At 34.3% G+C, this 13,654-nt stretch overlaps 1 protein-coding gene across 1 annotated transcript; it reads left to right on the top strand.

The window, feature by feature from the left end:
• The first annotated feature begins 8,003 nt into the window (after window positions 1-8,003).
• On the top strand, window positions 8,004-10,948 carry Dci (Dodecenoyl-CoA delta-isomerase). The gene is made up of 3 exons (XM_028175322.2): window positions 8,004-8,873; window positions 9,274-9,363; window positions 9,711-10,948. Exons 1-3 carry the CDS (start codon window positions 8,502-8,504, stop codon window positions 10,002-10,004), a joined length of 756 nt encoding a protein of 251 aa, XP_028031123.2. The 5' UTR covers window positions 8,004-8,501; the 3' UTR covers window positions 10,005-10,948.
• Window positions 10,949-13,654: the final 2,706 nt, after the last annotated feature.

The following is a 13,654-nucleotide window of genomic DNA, read 5'->3' on the forward strand; positions in this document are numbered from 1 at the left end:
ATTCTGCGAGATGCACGTTTGCGATTTACAGATGTTTGATGTCCGGAGTAATCGGTATCTACAGTAGAATCGTCATGCTCGACAACAACATTATGCGCCACTGCGGGCACTGACGATAAGTCACATTCGTCATTTACTTGTAAAATATTAAAACTATTAGAAGCAAGAGTCCCCCCGGGAGATCCCGGGGGGTCCATTTTACGAAACAAGGTCAAAAAGACTTACCCGACGACGAAATTAAATACACTAAATAAAGAAAAATTAAATATATATAAAAATATGTACAAACTTATCCTAATCCAACTATACGATAATTAAAAAAATTTTTAAATAAAAAACACGACCGCCAAATTTTATGCTTCCCGCGCTTTTCAAAAAGCATAGATTATATATTTGAGAGACAAATAGTAAAATGTCAAATGAATTGTCATTAGCACCGGTAAAATGGGGCGATTGGGGACAAATTCCAACTTTATGACCAATTTTATGGTAGTTGTTGATGTATATAATGCTATATCAAGATCATAATGATTGAGTCTTGGGGTCATCTTTGTTGTCCAATTTAAAACTATGCAACTAGCATTCCAGTTTAAGCAAAAAAGCAAAAATAGGTGTAATCCCTATTTACCCAGAAGCTGCGGTTAATGGGGACGAAATGAGAAATTTGCTAGGGTTTGCACTACTTGGTTTTAATTTATTTATTTATTTAGTTGCACCAACAAAGTCATCATCAATAAAAAACATTGAAAAACTGACAAAAGTACATGGCAGATGTCAACTCAATTATAGGTGCAATCGACAGTGCACTAACAATATATATATATATGTAGGATGGCGGAATAACGAGAAATGGATCTCACCTTATTTATTTTTATTTTTTACACAAAGAAACAACAACATATCACTTTTACATCTTACCACCACCACACACACTAATCTTTTTTTTCTGACTACCTCCTGACTTTGACAGCCCATCCACAAATTGGGGTTGTCAGATTTAAATAAAATTAAATTCTAAAAAATACTCCACACGGCCGTCCTGGTTAATCATCTGACCCAGATGAATAATTTTCTACCGACGTGACCCATGGTTTCATGAAATCAGCAGAAGAAGTGGTGTTGATTGGACCTTCTGTATTTCCAACTTTCTTCACAACATATCGGTCATTTCCTTTGTTTTTTAAGACTTCATAAGGTCCTAGGTACTTAGGAAATAATTTACTGCCTTGAGAGAACTGCGTTTTCTTGATTTCAACTAAATCGCCAACTTTGTAAGACGTCGCTTCTTTTCTCTTTCTGTTATAATTTTTTATGTTTTCTTCTTGTATCTTCAGTAGCGATTCTTTAGCTTTTTCTCTCAGCTCTTGTCTTTTTTCTTTAAACATTTGTATTTCTTCTTCCTCTATTAACTTCTTAAGTTCATCATCGTCTTTATCTTTTATTTTAGTGCCAAAGAGTAATTCAAATGGCGTCATTCCTATGCTTCTTTGGTAGGTACCATTCAGACAGCGTTGTACTACAGACACACGGCGGTACCATTTGGTCGGATCATCAGCGCTGAGCTTGCTCAACACGGCAATGATAATCTGATGAATCCTTTCGACCTGGCCATTTCCTCTGGGTTGTCCTGTAGTAATCGTATAGTGTGTAATATTTTCATTACGGCAATACTCTTGAAATTCATTTGCAGTAAATGCGGCGTTTCGATCAGTAATAATCCTTTCTGGTGACCCGAAAGTTTGCTGTTGCAGTCTTAACTTTTCTACCGTCTCTAGAGCGGTAAGAGTCTTAACAGGGTAAATCCAGGTAAATTTGGTATAAGCGTCAACAACGGTGAGGATATACTTGTAATTTTTATGAGTAGATGTCAAAGGTCCGAGATGATCAATGTGGTATGTTGATAATGGAACATTGCCTTTGTCTATCGGGTGTAATAGTCCTTCCCTTTTACCTCTCTTGTGCGATATGAGAATGCATTCAACGCAGTTATCTATAACTTTTCTTATCTTATCTTGTAAATTCTCAATATAATATTCTCTGTTGATTAATTCTTCTGTTTTTGTAATACCAAAGTGTCCTCTCTCATGGTTTTTACGAATGATCTCGTACTGCATTTTCTTAGGTATAACAATCAATCTATTTCCTTCCTTCTCTTTGTAAAGTATGTCTTGCTGTATAATGTGGTCTTGATAATTTTCTTTCTCTAAAATTGTTTTTATTAGTCTTATTCTTTCATCTTCATTCTGTGCTTTCCTCAAACGAGCCATCGTTTCAGTGAGAATTAAACAAACTGGATGTCTACTCAAAGCGTCAGCGTGCTTCATTCTTGATCCTGGTCTGTGTTCAATTTCATAATCGTATTCTTCGAGGAGCAGAGCCCAACGGGCGACTCTCGGTGGCAGATCCTTTTTTTGCACAGTCATTGTTAGGGCAGAACAATCGGTTACTATTTTAAAATGTATTCCCAAAACGTAAACTCGGAACTTCTTAATAGCAGCAACTATAGCTAAAATTTCTAAATAATAGCTATGGTATTTCCTCTCAGCTGGAGTCGTTTTCTTACTCATATAATAAACAGGGTGCATTAGATTGTCTTTAGGGCATTTCTGTAATAGGACAGCTCCGTATCCATCCATGCTTGCGTCTGTATGAATTTCTGTTTCATAATCGGGGTTGAAAATTTGGAGAACTGGCGATCCACATAGTATCTTCTTTAGTTCAATAAAAGCCTTTTCACATTCATCGTCAAAATTGAACTCGGCATCGTTCTTCAAAAGATTCGTTAATGGTTTTGCGATCAAAGAGTAGTTTCTTACAAACTTTCTAAAATATCCAGTGAGTCCGAGAAATGATTGTAGTAATTTTACATTGTGTGGTATTTTAAATTTAGACACCGCGGCAATCTTTTCTTTTGATGGCCGAACCTCATTATCTTTGATGACATAGCCCAGATACTCTATTTCTTTTTTCATGAAATGGCATTTCTTGTAATTAAATTGTAAACCAAATTCTGCAGCTCTTTTAAATACCTTTTCTAACTTTATCACTCCTTCTTCTTCTGACTTTGCTGGAACAATAAGATCATCGAGATATGCCAGGACAGTGCCATTTGAGATAAGATCTTGAAAGATGTTATTGATGAATCTTTGAAATACAGATGGCGCTGTGCAGAGACCGAAAGGCATTTTAAGAAATTCGTATTGGCCTTGGGGCGTAACAAACGACGTATACTTCCTGCTATCTTTATGGACGTTAACGTGCATGAATCCATTTTTCAAATCTAGCGTCGAGTACACTTTCGCTTCCTTTAGTTTGTCTATTTGGTCTTCGATCAGTGGTAATGGGAACCGGTCTTTTATTATCTTCTTATTCAGTCTTCGGTAGTCTACGCATAGTCGGTAAGTTCCATCTTTCTTATTAGCTAGTACCACAGGGCTTGCGTAGTCAGATTTGCTTGGTTGTATTATCTCTTTTTCTATCCATTCTTTTATCTGTTCATTAACCGTCTTCATTTCCAGGGGTGAAAGTCGTCGCGGATTTTGATGTATTGGTTCGTCGTCGGTAAGTATAATCTTCATTTCAACGTTACTTTCTCTCTTTACTTTGTTAGGTTTATATTCTTCTAGTATTTTTCTAATTTTGTCTGAATTTTCTGATTTAATTGTATCATTTTCATTGTAGATATTTTTCTCTTCAGTTAATAGCGTGAGATATACAATTTTTTCTACAAAAATCCCATTCGCAGTAAAATTAACTTCAAATTCTCTCAATATAGGGTTTCCCAAAATCACATTAACAGGTATGTCATTATCTTGGACAATGTAGAATGTTATATCAGCGTAACAATCATCTATTTGTAATCTTGCATTAAAGACTCCTTTTGTGTATACCTCCTTTTCAGCTATACCTGTCAAGCATATCTTAGAGTAATTTTGATTATTCAATGCGCCTTTCGTAATCCTTTCAGCTTCAGTCATCCTAATCAAATTAACATCGCTTCCTGTGTCTATTAGCGCTATCATTTCTGTTTCATTAATCTTTATCTTCTTGTAGGGAACTTTCTCTTCTTCACTTTTATTTAGAATATTCAGAGTCTTCTTAGTTTTATTACTTTTACAGTCTGTAGATTTGTGGCTAAACTCGTTACATTTAAAACATTTGATTCCTTTTGGACAGGCAGGTGCTTGATGGTCCAAGTCGCCACAGTTGAAACACCTTTTCACATGAGTCTTCTTATGGGTTATGTGACTTGCAGACGACTGGCCAGAATGAGAAGATCTAGCAGACATCTTCTTTCTAAATTCACTATAGATGTCCAACTTCTTTCGAAATTCTTTTATGTCTGCTGCACCGTACAGAATTGCTTTATTGGCTTCAATGTCACGAATGCCATCTATGACGTATTCTATTAGCGCAGCGTCCTCAACTTTACCATGTAGGGCTAATTCTTTCATCGACAAGAAGTACTGTTGATATGTCTCGTCATTCTTCATTTTACGCGAAGCAAGTTTCTCATGTACAACTGCGCTGTTAATTTTGGGACCGAACTCTTCTTTAAGAGCATTCTTCAAGGTTGCGTAGTCTTTTACCCTTCCCATAGATCGTAAGAAAAGCTTGGCAGTTCCATCTAAGAGTCTTTTTGCGTAAATCAATTTTTCGACTTTAGTCCAATTCATGATCTGTGCCACGTCTTCGAATTCGTCAAGAAATGTCTCAATCGGGTAGGTGTCATCTCCGGTAAATATGTTCATCGACTTCTCCAAGTCTTTGAATGAAATATGCACGTCTACTTCCTGTTCCTCACCTTCAGCGTCTTGTAAGTCTTTTTTCGGCGGCATCGTGATGCTTGTATTAATCTTAGACTTCTTTAGGGATCTACTTCTAATCTAAGGGCAAAACGATGGTCTTCCTGGACTTATTAAAGTTTTATTATATCTTCAACATCAGAAAATGGACGAAAATTATCACATCAACACATCATCAAAAACTATAATTTCCGTATTTTTTTGTAATGTGGCAACATTTTTCACCAGTGTGTCGGTAAAACAATTCTTGACCTGAAGTTATCAACTTTGAATGATTCAACGTTTTTCGTCTTCAGTCTTCGATCCACTTCAAACCAATATTTTAGCCAATCCCGGACGAGCCCCCAAAAGATGTAGGATGGCGGAATAACGAGAAATGGATCTCACCTTATTTATTTTTATTTTTTACACAAAGAAACAACAACATATCACTTTTACATCTTACCACCACCACACACACTAATCTTTTTTTTCTGACTACCTCCTGACTTTGACAGCCCATCCACAAATTGGGGTTGTCAGATTTAAATAAAATTAAATTCTAAAAAAATACTCCACATATATATATATAACTAAAACTTGATTACATTTATTTACTTATGATTAATTTATATTCAAATCAAATCAAATCAAAAAAATTTTATTCAACATAAATGAAAGTACATACTTGTTGAACGTCAAAAGAACTACCGCCAATTCACAAGAACTAGCCTCCGTCCTGGGAAGAATTGGCAAGAAACTCAGCGGGCATGTTTTTTTTTTTTACTTGGTAAATGATCCGCTACAGATTTGTAAGTAAAGTAGTTGTGAGACAATTAAAAAAACATCTATTTCATCACTTAAAATTAGTTCGACGCAAACAGACAACTCCGAATGAACATTGACGGAGACCACGCTACCGCGATGCCGTTGACATTATTGTAGTCCCAAAGGATTCTGTGTATGGGAGAGTAAGCACCTAAATTCAAACGAGCGGGCTTTCTCATAAACGGTTTATATTTCTCCGTTCTTGGTAAGTACTTAGGGGCTGATATTTTTATCTGGGTTAAGAGATAAGGTGTGTCGGTTATTCCATTACCCCCACTCTGAACAAATATTAAATATTTTATTATGTATTACTTAGACATTTTTTTCCACCTTGAAATTTCATTGTTCTTGTTACATGTCCGTGCAAAATCGACTTACTTATATTAAATTGCTTAACTATTTCAACTAAAGACTTATTCCCAATTTCATAGGCTTCTATTGCTGTTTTTAATATTAAGGGATCATATCTCTTATAAGGCTTTGCACTCTTTGATACGTACACGCGAAGCATATTATATAAAAATAGAAAACAATACGTAACTGATAATATAAATATTTACCAAACAATAAAATAACACATTGATAATTTTGAATAAAAGTTCTAGACAAAAACATCATGAATAAACCAGATTTTTACCAACAAATTTAAAAAATATTGTTATAACTACATAGACAGCCCTAAAAACCTGTACCTATTTATACTTAGGTCGTTTCCAATTCACTTTTTCTTATCCCAATTGACCCCTTTTCGTTGTTACTTGTACCTAAGACGTCCCCAATATCCCCAAAAACAACAGATTTTTACATGAATTTTTAATTTATCAAATACATTAAAACCAATAACAACTGAGATTTACCTTTAATATATATGATGGTTCAAACAATAAATAACGTTTATAAATCACAGTCGTCTTCTATTATTATCAAATAAATAAAAGAGAGCAAAGTTTCTAGCACTAAAATAATTACCACCACAGGAAGTTAATTTGAAACGCGATTTTTTATAAGTTAGCAGCTATTATCATATATTCAGAATTGTTTTGTGAACTTTCAACATTCTACTATTCAAACTACAAAAAATGGAAGATTTTGCAACGAATTTTATAGGGGAATTTTTAATTGCTCCTCTATTTAAAATTCATGCAAACTAAATCTCCCAACTAATAATCCACTGCATATCAGATAAATGACTACGTTACAAATTAACTACTTGATCACCTAAACATATTTTATTAAAACACGTGTAAAGTTAACCAAAATCAGATGATCTTTTTATCTAATTTACAACGAAAACCTAGCTGAAACCACTAATATACAGATTTTGAGACAAAATTACTCACCGTTTAACAGAATTACTGATTTGCGCACTAAATTAACCATCTTACAACGGAATTTCCAAAATCATTTTCTAAAAGTGTATAACAGATAATGTATGTTTACATTATCAAATTACATTCCACGAATTTACTGCTTGTATAGCTAAAATCCCCATCACCCAACTTTATTTCTTTTTGTTCTTCTGAACTTCTTACGTTCTTTTGAACTTCTGAACGAATACAAGATTTCTAAATGTTGTTTGAAGCTCTTTGCAACAGCGTTTTCTCCCAAACTCTTTACAACCAAAGGCATTAATTTGCGACGCGCCTATGAGCGTAAAAAATGCATTTAAAGAAGTAGTTGGTGAAAAATCTACTGTAAAAATGTACTGGGCCATGCAAAAAAAATTTATGACCAATGTAGAAAAATTTGTAAGCAAAAAAAAAGAAGACTATTACAGGATATTGATGTGTTGCGTCTCCAGATCAGTTGGAATCATTTTCAAATTCTCCTTCGATCGAGCTGAAAGGTTGGACCGCAAGTTAAATATGTCACACCACCTGTAGAAGCTAAAAACTTATTCTCGGTCGGCAGGCCATCCGAAGCCCGCTTAGACGGCGCTGGTTAGAATAGGTTACGCCTCGCTGCCGAGCATCGTAGCCACGACGCGCAGATTTGATCCTGACAGAAGTATTATCGAGTTAGTGGATTCAAAACAACACACTTTTTTTACACCTTTATGAAACTTTATGAAAATTTTACCCAACATAAAGACGGAAAATTTTAACTAAGTTTTATTTTATTTTTTTTATTTTTTTATTATATTTTTATTTAGAATTTAATTTAAAAAAAGCAGTGGTTTGATTAATAGTTTTTTTGTTATTTTAATTATTTTATTGTTTGATCATGGAAACATTGATGTTTTTACGTTGTAACACGACAGCGAAAAAAAAATATATTAATAGATTTTAAGTATTTTTCGTTATCTTTTGGTAGAATTCAGATTTTAACCTCCACAGGCAGTAGATTCGTCAAATAAAATCTGGTCACACTGATTGCATTATCATTCCCGTAGACTTTTTGGCGGGAGCGCGAGGAGTGAAGTTGTGTGATTTGTTTTATTTTGTCTATTTAGTGTTTCTTCAGATTTAAATGTGTAATAATGGTGGTTTATTAACTGTTTAATATCTGTGAAAGTGCATAAATGTGGGAAAATGAAATAAAGCTGCTGGACGTAACTTCTCGGGATCCTCCAAAAAGTCCACTGAAAAAATCTCAGTAAATGACCACCATTTTACTGCGATTATATTTCATCCCAAATAATCTCATTTCATTAAATTTCATCCCAGTTGATTAATGTCTCAAATTAATCATCTTAATTTCATTTCACTCCATATTATCATTTTTCATAAAATTAAGAAAATAAAGTAAAATAAGACATGACTTAAAGGTCTTAGTTACCAGGTCATAAAATCTCTTAAAAAAAAAAATATCATTCCCATAAATTATACAGTATTATACACTATCAATACGGTACTATCATTCCTACTGATTACAAAAGCACCAGCATAAATGGCAAATTCAGAAACTATTACTGAATCTTATCTGGGGACGATAAAGATTGTGAAGTACAACAAACCTGCTAAGAAAAACGCAATAGACGTTCATATGTATGTTAAAGTTAAGGAAATATTCGATTCCGCTGCACACGATGAAAATATATCAATGATAGTCTTAACAGGTGCGGGTGATTATTATAGTAGTGGCAATGACTTCACAACAGCTCTTGAAACCCCAAAATACAACATCTCAAACATACTGAAGGAATATATTACAGCATTTATTAAATTTCCAAAGATACTTATAGCCGTTGTAAATGGACCTGCAATTGGTATTGCTGCCACAACATTAGCACTTTGTGATTTAGTGTTCGCCTCAGAGAATGTAAGTTTTATATTTAATATGCTAATTAGAAAATTAATTATGTAAAGGATTGCCTGCTATCTATTAGCAAGCTCCACTTTAAAGTAATGTGTTTACAGAAAAACTGCTTTTCTTCTTTCCGAGTCAATTTTATATACCACAAACAGCAACTTGGCCGTAATCTGGCATTGTTGATGTGAAAGTCGATTTTGAACCTTTATCAATAGAGACTAAAAAAGGTGTAACATGAATTTTAAAAAGTTTTTAAGTTAAATTGGAACTTTTACTTACCTATACCACAATCTATAAAATATTAAAAAAATAAGTTATATCATTAAAAAAAATTACACATATTATTTAAAACTTCAGACAGGACAATAATATACCAGACACTAAATTCGATGTTTGTTTGATTTTTCAGTCATATTTCTATACACCATTCACAAAATTGGGAATTGTAGCTGAAGGATGCTCCACATTTACTTTTCCAAGACTAATTGGTGAAAGGAAGGTTTGTCTAATAATGTTTTGTATTCTGATAAATAAGCTACTCCACCATGAGCTATAAAATTTAAATCTATATTGTAATGGAGTAAAATTTACCCTACCTTATCCTTAAATTCTACGTTTTCATGGCATAAGTATGCAGGACTATTATTTCCAGCCACTAACTATTGATCAAAACAGAATATTTTTTCTTTAACTTGTTTTGTGTTTTTTATTAAGCACTTTATCCTATTATAAGATCAATCTCACAAAAATCCATTAAGCCATTTAGACCAAAATCTGCTAAATAATGTACAACCAAACAAACAACAAATACACACAATAAAAACAATACCAATCTTTTTTTTCTAGGCTGCAGAAATGTTACTTTATAATCATAAGATGTCTGCCAAAGAAGCATTGGATTGTGGATTTATCAATTACGTTTATAAAACTGAAGAGCTACAAAGCAAAGTTTGGGATAAAATAGTTGAAGTATCAAAAACTCCCCAACATTCACTAACTATAACCAAGAAATTACTGAGAAATTCTTATCATAATGATCTTTTATCAGCAAATGCTAAAGAAATAGAAGAACTAAATAAGATATGGAACAAAGGAAATGAATATTTTTTAGAAGTATTTAACAAGAAAAGTAAACTGTGAACACAGAAAATAAGTTAAACTGAATATAAGATTACAATTGTTATTGTATTTAGTTAAAAACAGGTTTACATGGTGCAGTGCAATATTAAATACAGTTCATAGTATTATGTGATAAAGGCATGTGGTATGGTATGGTATGGTGGTAGATGGTTAGATTTTATAATCAACATTTTCTAAAATTAGAAAAATTAATATCAAGGGTAAGCCTTTTATTAATTGTAGCTGCCATGAACTACATACATAGTAAGCTATAACAGTATGGACACCAAATTGATATCTTGAGATTTGTAAGGAAATTATTTAGCATTAAATTAAATCAAACCACTTTATTTTCATCTATGAATAACAGGATGATAAATAATAAGCTTATAAAGTAGGTACATACTTCTGTGAAACTTGATATGAGTAGCCTGTGTCCTATTGGTTATATCATGAGAGCACAGTAGGATTTTGTTTTGTTAATGTTTTGGGTACCTTATTCAAACTTATTTTAATTATGTTTACAATATGAAAAATATAGCTTCCATAGGTTCATTACATTATTTGCTAATTAGGCCATTTCAGTACTAAATCAATGTTAGTACAGGACATTAAGGATAGCTGTAGGTTCAGTACCTATTTCAATCTTAAAATGATGAATTTAATTAAATTATATATATAAATAAAAGAGGTTATCTTTTTAGATTGTTCAATCCTTTTAGAACTTTAGTTTACCATAAACAAAAGTTAATGATAATTTTCACACAATTTTAATCAGCAATTGCCATAATTGGTAAAATATATTGTTCTGATCTTGCTTGTCTTTAAATTCATGGAATGGTAATCTTGTATGGTAACCTAGCTCTCGTAACCACCTGATTATCAGTTGGGCTGTGAACTTATCTTCATATTATAAACAATTGTTATAGTTATTTTATATTGTAAATAAAGAAATTTTTTTAGGCTATTGTTTATTTATACTCTTTCTGCAATTTTTCAAATATCAAAACCCACGGCCGCGTACCGTCGGGCCAGCACCTTGGTTTTTTATTTATTTTTATTGCATAAATGGGTGGACGAGCTCACACCTGGTGTTAAGTGGTTACCGGAGCCCATAGACATCCACAACGTAAATGCCGCCACCCACCTTGAGATATGAGTTTTAAGGTCTCAGTATAGTTACAACGGATGCCCCACTCTTCAAATCGAAACGCATTGCTGCTTCACGGTAGAAATAGGCAGGGTGGTGGTTCGTACCCGTGCGGACTCACAAGAGGTCCTACCATCAGTAATTACGCAAATTATAATTTTGCGGGTTTGATTTTTATTACACGATGTTGTTCCTTCACCGTGGAAATCAATCGTGAACATTTGTCAAGTACGTATTTCATTAGAAAAATTGGTACCCGCCTGAGATTCGAACACCGGTGCATCGCTCAACACGAATGCACCGGACGTCTTATCCTTTAGGCCACGACGACTTGTACATCATTATTACGCGCTTGATCATAATTTTGCTGTGATGTTATTTTAAAACTGCGATATCTTCTAAAATACTCATTAAAATTAAATGATGTAAAGGGCAATTTCTTTTAAATGAATTACTTGTCATGAATTGTAATTTCAGAACAAATTTGGTTAGCATAAAAAAGGTTATAGTGAGCCAACCACAAAATATAGACATATTATTATGCTGTCGCGAACTTTTTTTTAGAGCTTTAAAAGGGGAACAATTCTGTCACACATTATTTTAGCGAAAAAACCATTTCCGCAGCGCACACAGCGGAAGTTCTCAAAAGGAAAAAAACCCCGATTTTGAAACATTCTATAATAGTACTCCCCTTGTATTGGTCTTAGTGTGATGTTATATAGCCTATAGCATTCCTCAATAAATGGGATATCAAACACTGAAATGTGTCAGTTGTAATTAGTACGTTCAACCAAACAAAGAAACTCTTCTGCTTTATATTATTAGTATAGATATATTTATAAAGTGAACGCTGCCAACCGCAATGAAACAAGTTCCTATTGGTAGGTATAAGGCCTATCCCACCCCGTAAGAAATGCTTTGGCAGAAATAGGCAGGACATAATAGCCATCCACCCAGTACATAGTATTAGGGTGGGCTCAATACGTTTTAAGTAAAGAAATTCGAGATTTTTAATGTTATTTACACCTTCATTTTCAGTCAGTGGTTAAGTCCCACAAGTAGTTACCAACGTTTCGAATAAAATACATCCTTAACTGATTTAAAAGGTTTACGAATAACTTTCATGATAAAAGAATATAAAAGCATTATGTTATAAAAATTAATGACGAATGAGACGGACTTGTGAAGGCTGGAATAGTGGAGTTACCATTGGTAGGGTAAAATTGACCAACCTCCAATACGATGACGACACCACTCTTCTCGCAGCTAATGAAAGCGAGATGGCTGCTCTCGTGAGCAAACTTGAAAAAATTAGTCTCGAACTTGGCCTTACCGTTAAGTGATCCAAAACAAAAGTGATGGTAATAGATCGCATGAAGAAACTGGAGCACACTGGGTCACTGCATATTGAAACAACGGAAAGATTTACATACCTGGGCTCCATGATTACTGGAATCGAATCTAATACTGGATCGTGCGAGCCTGAGATACGAAGACGTATCGGAATAACAAAAAATGCCATGTCTCAGCTTGATTGCATTTGGCCCGATAGAAAAATCTCCATAAAAACCAAGCAAACTTGTAATAAGTCTTGTTTTTTTTACGATCTTTATGTTTACTGGTGACTCGGAGACTTTTCCAATTACACAAGGACAGGTGGGCGAGCAAGGGTTCAGCCAGAAGGGCGAGATTTGCTAACAGCTACCCGAACACCTCCAAGGAAGACCTAACAACTCAAGAGAAGCTGCTTCGCGAATGAATCTACTACCGGATCGAACAAGTCTTGTATTTTCTATCTTCTTATAGGGGGTGGAGACATGGACTCTAAAGAAGCCGATTGAAGTCGGGTCGACGCGTTTGAGATGTGGTGCTAGAGGAAAATGCTACGGATTCCATGGACGGCGCATCGGACAAACACATCAATCTGGAAGGACTAGGCGTCTCCACAACTCTCCACCACTTGACTACGTAGGATTTTCGAGTTTTTCGGTCACGTTGCGAGGAAAAAGGGTGATAATCTCGAAAGAATACTCATTACCCGCAAAGTGGAGAGGTCTAGGGGGCGTAGTCCGATGCGCTGGTCCAATCAGATTAAGACGAATTTGGACTCCAGCATCAACGTCGCAATCCACTGCGCGGAGTACGGGAAGGAATGGAGGAACATAGTCCTAACAAAAGTGCTCCGTAAAGATCACGACCCTTAGCACTAAGGAACACGACGCACGGAGGTATAAAAATTAAAGCGCCAAAAATTATCATTTGCGTCGTTGGGTGTATTATTTGCTCTCATTTTCACCCGGCCTGTTTCTGCTGTAAAGTAGTCATGCGTTCCGGTTAAATTACATAGTTGGGACAATCTCAATTGTATACAATACATTTTGTTGTTGTATTGTATACAATACAATTAAGATTTCGATCTCATGTCTAATTTTCGAATTTTAAATTAACGCTTTAAAATTTTATAGTTTATGAATGAGTTTATATTATAATGTCTCAAAGTGGTCTATGTTATAAAAAAAGG

This window comes from Bombyx mandarina, chromosome 11 (genome assembly GCF_030267445.1).
Source record: "Bombyx mandarina strain Sakado chromosome 11, ASM3026744v2".
Classification (NCBI taxonomy): domain Eukaryota; kingdom Metazoa; phylum Arthropoda; class Insecta; order Lepidoptera; family Bombycidae; genus Bombyx; species Bombyx mandarina.

Coding starts and splice junctions, on each gene's coding strand:
- Dci (XM_028175322.2), top strand. CDS start 8,502: ATGGCAAATTCAGAAACTATTACTGAATCTTATCTGGGGACGATAAAG. Junction 8,874..9,273: donor TAGTGTTCGCCTCAGAGAAT/GTAAGTTTTATA, acceptor TTGATTTTTCAG/TCATATTTCTATACACCATT. Junction 9,364..9,710: donor GACTAATTGGTGAAAGGAAG/GTTTGTCTAATA, acceptor TTTTTTTTCTAG/GCTGCAGAAATGTTACTTTA.